General features: G+C 41.5%; 1 protein-coding gene across 1 annotated transcript in view; it reads left to right on the top strand.

The window, feature by feature from the left end:
• Positions 1-15,720, top strand: part of LOC122540179 (dynein axonemal heavy chain 8-like) — a 1,258,818-nt gene that overhangs the window by 488,791 nt on the left and 754,307 nt on the right. The window contains exon 23 of the mRNA XM_087976819.1: positions 11,487-11,587. Within this exon, the coding sequence (XP_087832945.1) occupies positions 11,487-11,587 (101 nt within the window). The remainder of the gene's footprint in view (positions 1-11,486; positions 11,588-15,720) is intronic.

The raw sequence follows: 15,720 nt of genomic DNA, 5'->3' as shown, positions 1-15,720 counted from the left end.
ATGAAGACAACCTTGCTAAACACCTTGTTCCATTCAGATTTTTAAAAAAATATACAGGCATTATATCACATTTGGACACACTTTATTTTCTTTATCAATTACCAATTTTTTTTAGTTACTGCAGCAGTAAATCTTTTATTAATTAATCTGCCCTCACTGTCCCTATATAATAACCTTTTAATTTACTCTTCCTTTCCCCTCACCACTCTACTAATGTTAAAACTCTGACATTTCACTTTTTTTTAGTTCTGTTGAGAGGCCCTCAACCTGAAACCTTCATAGAACCTGCCCAAACTCTATTTCCAGCACTTTTGCTTCTGATTTCAGACTTCTAGCATGCACAGTCTGTAAATTATTTTAGGAGGATGCTGCTCCAAATCCTTTTTCCCTGATTTGGCCTTAGCACCAATTGGTTTATTGATAGTTGGTAATAGGACCAACTCAACACATCTTGGCATTTTGCTGTCTTGTCAATAACAAAATGTATCAAATTAATCATCTCAAAATGTGCAAAAAAGATTGTTTCCACTTATGCATTCTCTTATTTGCTGCCTCTTGTGCTTCTCTGCTGATTCTGTTATTCCAAGGAGTTGCTTCTCCAATGATTGGAGATTGAAAGATAGAAAGTGTTGATTGTAAGTTCAGGAAGTTGCCTTAGAAGACCTAGGAATAGTGAAATGGGAATGTGCTTCTTAGCCACTTGTGTTATTCCACCATTCAAAGAAATCATGCCTGACCTGTAACCAAACTCTATATCTGCCATTACCTCATATCTGTTAATTATCTTAGTTAACAAAAAAAAACATATTACTTAACATCAGCTGCTATTTATGGAAGAATTATAAACCTATAACACTCTTTGCATTGAGAAGTGCTATACGGTTTCCACTTTTGAAAGGTGACCATTTCAAGTAGTCCAACCAGTGGACTAGAATATAAAAGCAAAATGTACGTCTGAGGCTCTATAAGGCTCTAGTCATTTAGAACATTTAGAACATTGTGAGCAATTTGGGCCCCATATCTCAGGAAGGATGTACTTGCCCTGGAGCAGGTCTAGAGGAGCCCAGGAATGAAAGGCCTAACATATGAGAAACAGTTGAGGACTCTGGATCTGTACTTGATGGAGTTTTAAAGGATGATTGGGGAATCTAATTGTAACTTACAGAATACTGAAAGGCCTGGCTAAAATGGACGTTGGGAAGATGTTTCCATTAGCAGGAGAGACGTGGACTTGAAAGCAAGGTCTTACTGTAAAGGGACAGAGGTGAGGTGAAACCTCTTCAGCCAGAGAGTGGTGAATCTATGGAATTTATTGCCACAGAATGCTGAGGAGGCCAGGTATGAGTATATTAAGACAGAGACAGACAGGTTTTTGATTGTTAAGGGAATGAAAGGTCATGGGGAGAAAGCAGGAGAATGGAGTTGAGAAACTTATCAGCCATGATTGAATGGCGGAGTCCACTCGATGGGCCAAATGGCCTAAATTCTGCTCCTCTGTCTCATGGTCTTATGGAATTGATTTCTATAAATTCATATAATATTTTGAATATTTCTGGCAAACTCAATGAATGTAATCTTATCATTGTTTAGTAGCATGAAAATTGAATATTACATAGAACATAGAACAGTATAGCACAGGACATCGATTGGTCCTCGATTTTGTGCTGACCTTTTATTCTACTCTCAGATCAAGCTAGCCTGCATCCCCTTCATTTTGCTATCATCCACATGCCTATCCAAGAGTCACTTAAATGACCCTAATGTATTTGTCTCTACCACCATTGCTGGCAGTGCATTCCACACACCCACCATTCTGTGTAAAGAACCTACCTCTCCCTTAAACCTTCCTCCAATCACCTTGAAATTATCCCCTCTCATGATAATCATTTCTGCTTTGGGAAAAAGTCTCTGAATATCTACTCTATCTATGCCTCTCATCATCTGGTACACCTCTATGAAGTCACCTCTCAACCTTCTTCACTCCAATGAGAAAGGCCTAGCTCCCTCAGTCTTTCTTCATAAGACATGCCCTCCAGTCCAGGCAGCATCCTGGTAAATTGCCTCTGCACCCTCTCTAAAGCTTCCGCATCCTTCCTATGAGGCAACTAGAACTGAATACAATATTCTAAGTGTGGTCTAACCAGGACTTTGTAGAGCTTCAGCATAACCTCGTGGCTTTTAAAATTAATCCTCCTGCTAATGAAGGCCAACACACCATATGCCTTCTTTGTTGAAAACAACACATGTTGTTGAAGTGCTTTCATGTTTTCCTCTTTCATTCATCAGAACAATTCACCCACAATTCAAAGGCAAAATTAACCACTTGATGACGGAGCGACACTCTGAAAGCTAATGCTTCCAATTAAACCTGTTGGACTATAACCTGGTGTTGTGTGATTTTTAACTTTGTACACCCCAGTCCAACACCGGCATCTCCAAATCATAACAATTATTCTTTCTTGAGAGGAGTGTGCTGTCTGATTATCAAATGAACTTTGATTGATGGTAGTGGTATTAAGGACAATGCACCACTTATTGATGATTTACAGTTAACTGTCAGGCTTTGTTGGAATATCAAACCAGGCAGGCTGACTCTGTTTGGTCAGAGCATTGCCCTGAGAAATGAACCAGCAAAGCACCTATTTTGTTCATTTGAATCAGACACAGTATTTTTACATGTTCTTTCTGTCTACAAAGAACAGGACCCTGTGTAGTAATATACATATCTTTTAGTACCTACAATCCTAAATTGCTTGTTAACACACTCACAACAATGCACCACTAAGAAAGATGGTAAGGAAAAGCCAGAGAACTAAAGACCAGTGAGCCTGACATTGGTGGTGGGCAAGTTCTTGGAGGGAATCTTGAGTGACAGGATTTCCCTGTATTTGGGAAGGCAAGGACTGATTAAGGATAGTCAACTTGGCTCTGTGCATGAGAAATCGTGTCTCACTACCTTGATTGAGTTTTTTGAAGAAGTAACAAAGAGGATTGATGAGGGCAGAACAGTGGACATGATTTATATGGCATTCAGCGAAATGTTCAACAAAGTTCCTCATGGTAGACTAATTAGCAAGGTTAGGTCACATGGGGGAATCGAGGGAGAACTAACAATGTGGATACAGAACTGGCTTGAAGACAGAGGATGGTAGTAGAGGGTTCCTTTTCAGACTGGAGGCCTGTGACTAGAGGCAATAGACAAAAGGTTCAGGAGTAGGCCATTCTGCCCTTCGAGCCAGCATCACCATTCATTATGATCATGGCTGATCATCCTCAATCAGTATCCTGTTCCTGCCTTATCCCCATAACCCTTGATTCCACTATCCTTAAGAGCTCTATCCAACTCTTTCTTGAAAGTATCCAGAGACTTGGCCTCCACAGTCTTCTGGGGCACAGCATTCCAGACACCCACCACTCTCTGGGTGAAGAAGTTTCTCCTCAACTCTGTTCTAAGTGGCCTACCCCTTATTTTTAAACTGTGTCCTCTGGTTCAGGACTCACCCATCAGCGAAAACATGCTTCCTGCCTCCAGAGTGTCCAATCCTTTAATAATCTTATACGTCTCAATCAGATCCCCTCTCAGCCTTCTAAACTCAAGCATATACAAGCCCAGTCGCTCCAATCTTTCAGCGTAAGATAGTCCTGCATTCGGGAATTGACCTCATGAACCTACGCTGCACTCCCTCAATAGCCAGAATGTCTTTCCTGAAATTTGGAGATCAAAACTGCGCACAACATTCCAGGTACGATCTCACCAGGGCCCTGTACAGCTGCAGAAGGACTTCTTTGCTTCTATACTCAATTTCTCTTGTTACGAAGGCCAGCCTGCTATTAGCTTTCTTCACTGCCTGCTGTACCTGCATGCTTGCTTTCATTAACTGATGTATAAGACCACCTAGGTCTCGTTGTACTGCCCCTTTACCTAACTTGACTCCATTTAGGTAGTAATCTGCCTTCCTGTTCTTGCCACCAAAGTGGATAACCACACATTTATGCACATTAAACTGCATCTGCCATGCATCCATCCACTCACCTAGCTTGTCCAGGTCATCCTGTATTCTCCTAACACCCTCCTCACATTTCACCCTGCCACCCAGCTTTGTGTCATCAGCAAATTTGCGAATATTACTTTTAATACCTTCATCTATATCATTGATGTACGTTGTAAAAAGCTGCAGTCCCAGAACCGATCCCTGCGGCACACAACTGGTCACTGCCTGCCATTCCAAAAGGGAGCCGTTTATCACTACTCTTTGTTTCCTGTCAGCCAACCAATTTTCAATCCATGTCAGTATTTTACATCCACTGGATCTCCCTTGTCCATCTTCAGAGTTACATCCTCAAAAAACTCCAGAGGATTAGTCAAGCATGATTTCCCCTTCATAAATCCATGCTGACTCTGACCTATCCTGTTACTGTTGTCCAGATGTGTTGTAATTTTGTCCTTTATAATTGACTCCAGCATTTTTCCCACCACTGAAGTCAGACTAACTGGTCAATAATTCTCAGTTTTCTCTCTCCCTCCTTTCTTAAAAGGTGGGACAACATTAGCCACTCTCCAATCCACAGGAACTGATCCTGAATCTATAGAACATTGGAAAATGATCACCAATGCATCCACGATTTCTAGAGCCACCTCCTTCAGTACCCTGGGATGCAGACCATCAGGTCCTGGGGACTTATCAGCCTTCAGACCTAATAGTTTCTCCAACACAATTTCCTGTCTAATATAAATTCCCTTCAGCCACTATTACATAGAACATAGAACATTACATTACAGTGCAGTACACGCCCTTCGGCCCTCGATGTTGCACCGCCCTGTCATACTAATCTGAAGCCCATCCAACCTACACTACTCCATGTACATCCATATGCCTGTCCAATGACGACTTAAATGCACTTAAACTTGGCGAATCTACTACCGTTGCAGGCAAAGCATTCCATACCCTTACTACTCTCTGAGTAAAGAAACTACCTCTGACATCTGTCTGATACCTATCTCCCCTCACTTTAAAGTTGTGCCCCCTCATGTTTGCTGTTCCCATACTTGGAAAAAGGCTCTCCCTGTCCACCCTATCTAACCCTCTGATTATCTTGTATGTTTCTATTAAGTCACCTCTCAACCTTCTTCTCTCTAACAAGAACAGCCTCAAGGCCCTCAGCCTTTCCTCGTAAGACATTCCTTCCATACCAGGCAACATCCTAGTAAATCTCCTCTGCACCCTTTCCAAAGCTTCCACATCCTTCTTATAATGCGGTGACCAGAACTGTACACAATACTCCAAGTGTGGCCGTACCAAAGCTTTGTACAGCTGCAGCATAACCTCCTGGTTTCAGAACTCAGTCCCTCTATTAATAAAAGCTAAAACACTGTATGCCTTCTTAACAACCCTGTCAATCTGGGTGGCAACTTTCAGGGATCTGTGTACATGGACACCAAGATCTCTCTGTTCATCTGCACTCCCAAGAATCTTACCATTAGCCTAATACTTTGCATTCCAATTACTCCATCCAAAGTGTATCACCTCACACTTGTCCACATTAAACTCCATTTGCCACCTCTCAGCCCAGCTCTGCATCTTATCTATGTCTCTCTGCAACCTACTACATCCTTCGTCACTATCCACAACTCCACCGACCTTAGTGTCGTCCGCAAATTTATTAACCAACCTTCTAAGCCCTCATCCAGGTCATTTATATAAATGATTAACAGCAGTGGACCCAACACCGACCCTTGCAGTACACCACTAGTAAATGGACACCAAGATGAACATGTTCCATCAACTACAACCCTCTGTTTTCTTTCAGCAAGCCAATTACTGATCCAAACTGCTGTGTCTCCCACAATCCCATTCCTCCCCATTTTGTATAATAGACTACTGTGGGGAACCTTATCGAACGCCTTGCTGAAATCCATATACACCACATTAACCGGTTTACTCTCATCTACCTGTTTGATCACTTTGTCAAAAAAGTCAATAAGATTCGTTCGGCACGACCTACCCTTCACAAAACCGTGCTGACTGTCCCTGATCAGATTATTCTTTTCTAGATGATTATAAATCCTATCTCTTATAACTTTTTCCAACACTTTGCCAACAACTGAAGTGAGACTCACTGGTCTGTAATTACCAAGGTTGTCTCTACTACCCTTTTTGAACAAGGGAACCACATTTGCTATCCTCCAGTCCTCAGGCATTATTCCTGTAGACAATGATGATTTGAAGATCAATGTCAAAGGCTCAGCAATCTCTTCCCTTGCTTCCCAGAGGATCCTAGGATAGATCCCATCTGGCCCAGGGGACTTGTCTATTTTCACACTCTGCAGTATTTCTAATACCTCTTCCTTGTTAACATCAATCTCTTCTAGTCTCGATGCAAGTATATGAGGCATGGCACTCATCCACAGATTCAATCAATAAGCACATCGACCTGGACCCAATATACCGACCACTGCAGCGGACAACTGGAACTGACAACCGGAAGCGGCAGATTCAAACCACTACAAGTGCTAGAGGAAAGTTCACAGAAGCGCTTCACAGGAGGCTCCCAAGCACTGAAGATGTCACCTAGACAGGGGACGAAACGTCTGCAACACAAATTCCCAGCTCGGCGAACAGAACCACGACAACGAGCACCCGAGCTACAAATCTTCTCACAGACTTTCCCACGATTATCCTTGATTGGCCCTAATTTAACTCTCGTCATTCTTTTATTTCTAACATACCTATGGAAAGCCTTCGGGTTAACCCTGATCCTATCCGCCAACAACTTCTCATGTCTCCTCCTGGCTCTTCTGAGTTCTCTTTTTAGGTCTTTCCTGACTTCCTTGTATCCCTCAAGTGCCCTAACTGAGTTATCACATTTTGTCTTAACATAAGCCTTCTTCTTCTTGACCAGGGATTCCACTTCCTTAGTAAACCACGGCTCATATGTTCTATATCTGCTTCCCTGCCTGACAGGTACATACTTATCTAGGACACACAGGAGCTTTTCCTTGAATAAGCTCCACATATTTAATGTGCTCTTCCCCTGTAGTTTCCTTCCCCATTCTACGCTTCCTAAATCTTTCCTAATTGCATTGTAATTTCCCTTCCCCCAGCTGTAACTCTTGCTCGGTGGAGTATACCTATCCCTTTCCTTCACTAAAGTAAACCTGACAGAATTGTGATTGCTGTCTCCAAAGTGCTTACCTACTTCCAAATCTAACACCTGGCCAGGCTTATTACTTATTGGTGAGGGGAAAGGCCACAGGGGATCCCTGCACTGCCTGCCGGTTCCCTTTCTGTCCCCTAACTGTCAGCCATCTGTCTTTTTCTTTAATCTAGGGAGTGATTACCTCTCTGTAAGTCCTGTCAATAACCCCCTCTGCCTCCCGAATGATCCGAAGTTTATCCAACTCCAGTTCCCTAACGCGGTTTTCGAGGAGCTGGTGTTGGGTGCACTTCCCACAGATGTAGTCAGCAGGGACACTAGTGGTGACCCTGACTTCCCACAATCTGCAGGAGGAACATTCCTCTCCCCTAAACTCCATTCCCACTATTCTGACTCCCGAAGTGACTACTAAAAAAAAAAGGATTAGGAAATAAACTAGTTACCTTACCTTGGAGAAAGTGAGGACTGCAGATGCTGGAGTACCAGAGTTGAAAAATGTGTTGCTGGAAAAACACAGCAGGCCAGGCAGCATCCGAGAAGCAGGAGAATTGACGTTTCGGGCAAAAGGGCTCTCAGAACATTTTTTTTAGATTAGAGGAGATTGTGAGATTGCTAGTGTCTTCCCCAGTAAAGTACCAATTCAACTCTTCTGCCATTTCTTTGTTCCCCGTAATAAATTCACCCATTTCTGCCTTCAAGGGCCCAATTTTAGTCTAAACCTTTTTTTTTTCTTTTCACATACCTAAAAAAGCCTTTACTATCCTCCTTTATATTTTTGGCCAGTTTACCTTCGTACTTATTTTTTCTTTGTATATTACCTTTTTAGTTATCCTCTGTTGTTCTTTAAAAGCTTCCCAGTCTTCTGATTTTCCATTCATCTTTGCTATGTTATACTTTTTCCCTTTTGTCTTTTATATGGTCCTTAACTTCCCTCGTCAGCCACGGCCACCCCTGCCTCCCCTTAGGATCTTTCTTCCTTTTTGGAATGAACTGATCCTGCATCTTCTGCATCTTCTGCATTATACCCAGAAATACCTGCCATTGTTGTTCCACTGCCATCCCTCTAGGGTATTGCACCATTGAACTTTGGCCAGCTCCTCCCTCATAGCTCCATAGTTCCCCTTGTTCAACTGAAATATTGTCACTTCCGATTCTACCGTCTCCCTTTCAAACTGCAGATTAAAGCTTATTGTATTGTAGTCACTACCTCCTAATGGCTCCTTTACTTTGAGGTCGCTGATCAAATCCGGTTCGTTGCACAACACCAGATCCAGAATTGCTTTCTCCCTGGTAGGCTCCAGCACAAGCTGTTCTAAGAATCCGTCTCGGAGGCACTCCACAAACTCTCTTTCTTGGGATCCAGTACCATCCTTATTCTCCAGTCTACCTGCATGTTGAAATCCCCCATAACAGCTGTAGTAATATCTTTGCGACAGGCTAATTTCAGCTCCTTTTTCAACTTACACACTACATCCAGGCTACTGTTTGGAGGCCTGTAGATAACTCCCATTAGAGTCTTTCTACCCTTAGAATTTCTCAGGTCTATCCATACTGACTCTACATCCCCTGATTCTAGATCACCCCGCACAAGGGACTGAATATCATTCCTTACCAACAGGGCCACCCCACCCCCTCTGCCAGTCAGTCTGTCCTTACGATAGCACGTTAGGCGTGCCACAAGGATCAGTGCTGGATCCACTGCTTTTCATCATTCAAACAACGATTTGGATGTGAACATAGGAGGTGTAATTAGTAAGTTTGCAGATGACACCAAAATTGGAGATGTAGTGGACAGCAAAGAAGGATACTTCAGAGTACAATGAGATCTTGTTCAGATGGGCCAAATAGTCAAGGAGTGGCAGATGGAGTTTAATTTAGATAAATGTGAGTTGCTACATTTTGGAAAGGAAAATCAGGGCAGGACTTATGCACCTTAATGTTAATGTCCTGGGCAGTGTTGCTGAAAAAAGAGACCTTGGAGTGTAGTTTAATAGCTCCTTGAAAGTGGAATCTTAGATAGATAGGGTAATGAAGAAGGCATTTAGTATCCTTATCTTTATTGGTCATGGCATTGAATATAGGAGTTGGGACATCATGTTGTGGCTATACAGGACATTGGTTAGGCCACTTTTGGAATATTATGTACAATTCTGATTTCCCTCAAATGCAACAATGCCCTCAGTTCATTTGTCCAGATTGTTAATATATGAAGTGAATAGTTTTCATCCCAACACGAACCTCTGCAAAACTCTGCCAGTCACTGACTGCTATCCTGAAAAAGGCCTCTTTATCCTCACTGTCTGCTTTCTGCCTGTAAGGAGCTTCGAAATCGACATTTCAGGCAAAAGCCCTTCACAGGAAGGGCTTTTGCCCGAAACGTCGATTTCGAAGCTCCTTGGATGCTGCCTGAACTGCTGTGCTCTTCCAGCACCACTAATCCAGAATCTGGTTTCCAGCATCTGCAGTCATTGTTTTTACCTTTTCTGCCTGTAAGCCAATCCTCTACCTGTGCCAGTATCTTGCCCCTAAGTCCATGGGCTCAAATCATATTTAGCAGTCTCTTGTGTGGCACCCTGTCAAAGCCTTATGGAAATTTAAATTAAATCACATCCATGCACTTTCCTTTGTTTACTTGCACATTGTCTCCTCAAAGAATCTAACAGTTTTGTCAGCCATGACCTCCCTTTGTTGAAGGCATACTGCTAAGCTCTATTTTACAATGCACTTCCAAGTACTCCACAATTTCATCTTTCATATGGACTGTAAAATCTTACCAACAGCCGAAGTCAGGCTAACTGGCCTATAGTTTCTTGTCTTCTATTTCCCTCCCTTTTTAGACAGGATTGTTACATTAGCCATTGAGACCTTACCTGATTCCAGCGATTCTTGAAAGTTCACCTCCACATTCTCTTCGGCTATCTCCTTCATATCCTCCACTGTAGTCCATCGTGTCCTGGTGATTTATCCACTTCAGATCTTTCAGCTTCCCCAACATCTCCTTCGCAATGGCCACAAAGACAATGGCTTTAGTGTTCTCAAGATTTTATTGGAAGAAGTTTCTACTCATCGCGTACTGGGATATTAAACTGCTAATTAAGAGGCAATAAGGGTTTGAGAGTTAGAGGTAAAATAATGTTGCCACAGGGTAGTACAAGATATTCTGTACTACCTTTTACTGCAGAGGTGTAGCCAATGTAGGAGAATATTTAAATATGTATGGATATTATTCAGCTAGGATATTGTGTACAGTTCTAGTGCCACACTATAGGAATGATGTGAATATATTGGAAAGTGTGCAGAAGAAAATTTCAAGAATAATTCTGGGGATAAGAAACTTCATTAGAGACAGTTCTCCCTGAATAAAAAAAAACTAAGAGGAGATCTGATAGTAATTTTCAAATTCATGGGGGAACTGGATAAACTAAGTAGGGAGAAAGTGTTCATGTTTGTAAGAGATCAAGATCAAGAGGGCAATTATTTAAAATGAGTTGCAAAACAAGTAAATGTGATGTGATGCAAGTGCACCACTTCATCTGCAGGAGTCAATTTCTCCACAGTCAGTCGAGCACAGGTAAATATCTTTGTCTTAAATATCATTGCCTTTTAGGAGAAAGTGAGGTCTGCAGATGCTGGAGGTCAGAGCTGGAAATATGTTGCTGGAAAAGCGCAGCAGGTCAGGCAGCATCCAGGGAACAGGAGAATCGATGTTTCGGGCATTGCCTTTTCCCAATTATTAGAAATTGTCATTACTGCTACCATCACTGCTGCACCGCTTGGTTCCACCAGAAACTATCATTCAGAAGTTTTGATCCTGAACCTAGAAAATAGAATTGAATGCCAGAAGAGAGATGAGGATGCAGAAAATGTTGCAAAAGCAAAATGCAAAGTCTTGGCAACATTTATCAAAATAGAAATAGTGTCAGGTTGTGTCTTTTCATCATACTATCACTTGTTTCCTCCCAAGACTCTGTTACCACTCAAAAGTTTGCTGCATTGTTTTGTCTCTCCACCATCACAACCCCACATCACCCATTAGATTCAAACACTGACTGTTCTTCCTACTTGTTTCCTGATTGCCTAAGTGATTGCAGCCTCCAATTCTGCGGATGCCCTTTGTATCTTCTAATCACTGACCACCCTGTCCTTTCAAAATCATCTCAATCCCTCATTTAGGATGAATGGGTCTTTGACGGCTGAAACCTCACTAATGAGTTAAGTGACCCCTGAGTGGACTTTAAATTTCTATGAGTCAATATGGTCAATGGTCTTTTTGTCATTAATAATTGATCTCCTGGAACTTGTTTGTAATGCCTTTATTTTCTGTGTTTCAGGATGTTAAAGAGCTTTATGCATATTTTAGCCATCATTTCATTGATGCATTAGTGAAATCAACATCACTGTCTTTAGATACACTGAAAAGAAGAATCTTCAAGTAAGTGTTTTCTGATTAATTGTTTTCAAATTTTATTTTTTGGGTATAGGAATAATTTTCCGAAATCACTCTTCTGCAATAGAACTTCACTGTGGTGAAACGTTTGAGGTGCAGGTGTGCATGAGATATTTCCACGGTAGTGGAAATCTGCCAAATGTGCTATTGATGAACCAAATCAGACTCAGATCTGCTGAGGGCAGGCAACATGAATCACATATCACTGGATTAAATGAGATCAGTCAAGATAAATTCCTTAAAAAAATGATTTTAAAACAGCTTTTAATGTGAATAAAATCAAATTGGTACAGGAGGCAGGAATTTGGATTTTCTGGATCATTGGGATCTCTTCTGGGCAGAAGTGACCTGTGCAAGACGGCTGGGTTGTACCTGATCAGGAAAGGGACCAATATCCTGTTGGGAAGATTTGCTAGAGCTATTGGAAGGGTTTAAACTAGTCCTTAGGGGTGGGACCCTAAGCAGTTTTGAGACAAGAGAGAAGATTGAGGCTGGTACAGAAATTAAAAGAGCAAGTAAAATAAATAAGTAAGGCAAAAGGATTGCAGAGAATGAGGGAAACTGATGCATTAAATTACATCTATTTCAAAGCAAGAGGCCTGACAAGTAAGGCAGAAGAACTCAGGGCATGGATGGAAATATGGTACTGAGATATCATAGCTATTACATTAACATGGCTGAGGGAGGGACAAGTCCAATAGGTCAATGTTCTGGAATATAGATGCTATAGGAAGGATGGAAAGGGAGGTAAGAAAGGAGGGAGGAAAGTGGAGTTTTTGATGAGGGAAAACATCATAGCAGTACTTAGAGGATATTCCTATGGGATCATCCAGTGAAGCCAAATGGGTGGAACTTAGAAATAAGAGAGGGTGATCACTTGATAGTAATTATTATAGGCTCCCCAGTAGTCAACAGGAAATTGAAGAGCAAATATCCAGCAATTATTACAGATAGCTGTGAGAATAATAGGGTTCTAATAGGGGATTTTAATTTCCCAAAGATAGATTAGGACTACCAAAGTGTTATGGGTTTGGATGGGAGGAATTTATTACATGTGTTCAAGAAAAAAGTTGTCAATCAATATGTAGATGATCCTACCAGCGAAGGAGCAACACTCAACCTGTTCTTGAGAAATAGGGCAGGGCAAGTGACTGAGGTGTTAGTGGAGAAGCACTTTGGGACCAGTGACCATAATTGTATTAGTTTTAAAATAGTAATGGGAAAGGATAGGCCTGGTCATGGAGTTCTAAATTGGGGTAAGGCCAATTTTGATAGTCTTAGACAGGAACTTTCAAAATTTGTTTTAGGGCAGGAGAAAAGGGACATTGGCAAGTGGGAGGCTTTCAAAAGTGAGATACTGAGAGTTCAGGGATAGCATGTTGCTGCTCGTGTGAAGAGCAAGACTGGCAGGACTAGGGAACAGTGGATGACTCGAGCTATTGAGAATCTGGTCATGAAAAAGAAGGAGGCATGTATCAGTAATATATAGGTAGATCAATTGAATCCCTTAAGGAGAATAGGAGGTGTAGGAGTACACTTAAGAGGAAAATCATGAGGGCAAAAAGGGGACATGAGATAGCTTTGGCAGATAAAGTTAAGGAAAATCCAAAGAGAGAATGTAAAGTATATTAAGTGCAAAACAATAATTAAGGAGAGAATAGGGCCCCTGAAAGATCAATGTGTGGAACCATGGGAAATGGGTAAGATCCTAAATGAGTATTTCACATTAGTATTTACTGTGGAAAATAACATGGAAGCTAGGGAATGTGGACAAATAAACAGTTATGTCTTGAAAAGAGTCCAAATTACAGAAGAGGAGGTGCTAACGGTCTTAAAAATCCCTGAGACCTAATCAAAAGTATCCCAGGACATTGTGGGAAGCTTGGGAAGAAATTAAGGAGCCCTGGCAGGCATTTTTGTACCATCAACAGCCACAGCTGAGGTGGCTATGTTATGCTATTATTTAAGAAAAGCTGCAAGGAAAAGCTAGGGAACTATAGACCGATGGCATCAGTGGAGGGGATTCTAAAAGACAAATTCTACACGCATTGGGAAAGGCAAGGAGCTATTAGGCATAGCCACCGTGACTTTCTACATAGGAAATCATGTCTCACAAACTTGATTGAGTTTTTTGAAGAGATGACCAAGAAGATAGATGAAGGCAGAATAGCAGATGTTGTCCAAGTGGACTTTGTCAAGTCCTTCAACAAGGTTCCGTATGGTAGACTGGTTAGTCAGGTTAGATAATATGGGACCCAAGGAGAGCTAGACAATTGAATACAAAATTTGCTTGATGGTATGAGACAGAGGGTGGTGCCAGAAGGTTGTTCGGATTGGAGATCTGTGATTACTGGTGTGTCACAAGGGTCAGTGCTGGGTCCACTGTTGTTCATCACATATCTAAACAATTTGAATGAGAATAAAGGAGGCAACGTTAGTACGTTTGTGGATAACACCAATATTAGTGGTTATAGTGGATGGTGAAGAACATTATCTAAATGTACAACAGGATCTTGATCAACTGGGTCACTGGAGTTCAATTTAGATGAATGCATGGCGTTTTATTTTGGTAAGACAAACCAGGCAGGACTTACACATTCATGTTAGGACCCTGCAGAGTGTTCTTGAACAGAGAGGCTGAGAGGTGCGGGTACATAGCTCTTTGAAACTGGTGTCACAGGTGGATTTGGAAATGAAAAGGGCATTTGGCACATTTGGTCAGAGCCTTGATTACAGCAATTGGGACAGTACAAGACATTGGTGAGGCCACATTTGGAGCACTGCATACAACTCTGGTCGGCCTGCTATAGTAAGGATGTTATTAAACTGGAAAGGGTGCAAAAAAGATTTATAAGGATGGTACGGAGACTGGTTTGAGATATAAGGAGAGGCTGATTAGGCTGGGACTTCTGACCTTGTAGCATAGGAGGCTGAGGGATGACCTTATAAGAGGTTTATAAAATCATGATGGGTATAGATTGGGTGAATAGGTAAAGTCTTTTTCCCCAGGATACGGAGTTCAAAACGGGAGGACATAATTTTATAGTGAGGGGGGAAAGATTTAAATGGGACTTGAAGGGCAACTTTTTCACATGGAGGGTTGTGCGTACATGAAACGAGCTGCCAGAGAATGTAATGGAGGCGGGCACAATTACAACATTTAAAAGACATCTAGATAGGTACATGAGTAGGAAAGGGTTAGAGGGATATGGGTCAAATGCTGGCTAATAGGACTTGATCAGTTTAGAATATCTGGTCGACATGAGTGAGTCTGTTTCCATGCTGTATAACTCTATGACTCTATGGCTGTATATCAAATTGAAAGAGAAATGCATACAATGTGGCAAAAAATTAGTGACAAAGCAGAGAATTGGGAAAGTTTTAAAATCCAAAAAAAATGACAAAAAAGGGAGAAAATAAGCAATGAGGGTAAACTATCAAATAGTATCATAATGGACAGAAAGAACTTCTGTAAGTATTTAAAAAAGAAAGAGAAATCCAAAAGTGAACATGGATTCCTATAATAATATTACGGTGGAAATAGTACTGAGGAGACAGGAAATGGAAAAGTGGTTCAAGGATAGCTTGAGTCCACAACTTAAAGTTTGAAGTTGGGAAAAAAACAATTTTGATGATATTAGATATGAGCTTTCAAAAGTTAATTGGGGGAGATAATGGTACTTCTGACATAACAAGAGTTCAGGACCATATTCCTGCTGGTGAGAAAGGCAAGGAGGACAGGAATAGGGAGCACTGTGGGAAGCTAGGGAAAAAAGTTGTGGGAAGCCTAGCGGAGATATTTGTGTCAACAACAGCCACAGGTGAGGTACCAAAAGACTGGAAGATGGCTAATGTTGTGCTATTATTTAAGAAAGGATGCAAGGAGAGGTCAAGAAACGAGAAACTGGTGAGCCTGATGTCAGTGGTCAGTAAGTTGTTAGAGGGATTCTGAGAGAGAGGATTTTCATGCATTTGGAAAGGCAAAGTCTGATTTGAGATAGTCAGCATGGCATTTTGCATGGGACATCATACCTTACATTCTTGATTGAGTATTTTTGATGTTAGATGAAGGCACAGCAGTAGATGTTGTCAATGTGGACTTTTCCAAGGCCTTCAAC

The sequence above is a fragment of the Chiloscyllium plagiosum genome, unplaced genomic scaffold, assembly GCF_037043375.1.
Source record: "Chiloscyllium plagiosum isolate Xiang-an unplaced genomic scaffold, Cpla_swu_hap1 HiC_scaffold_3, whole genome shotgun sequence".
Lineage (NCBI taxonomy): Eukaryota > Metazoa > Chordata > Chondrichthyes > Orectolobiformes > Hemiscylliidae > Chiloscyllium > Chiloscyllium plagiosum.
This window is presented reverse-complemented; position numbering and strand designations above follow the sequence as displayed.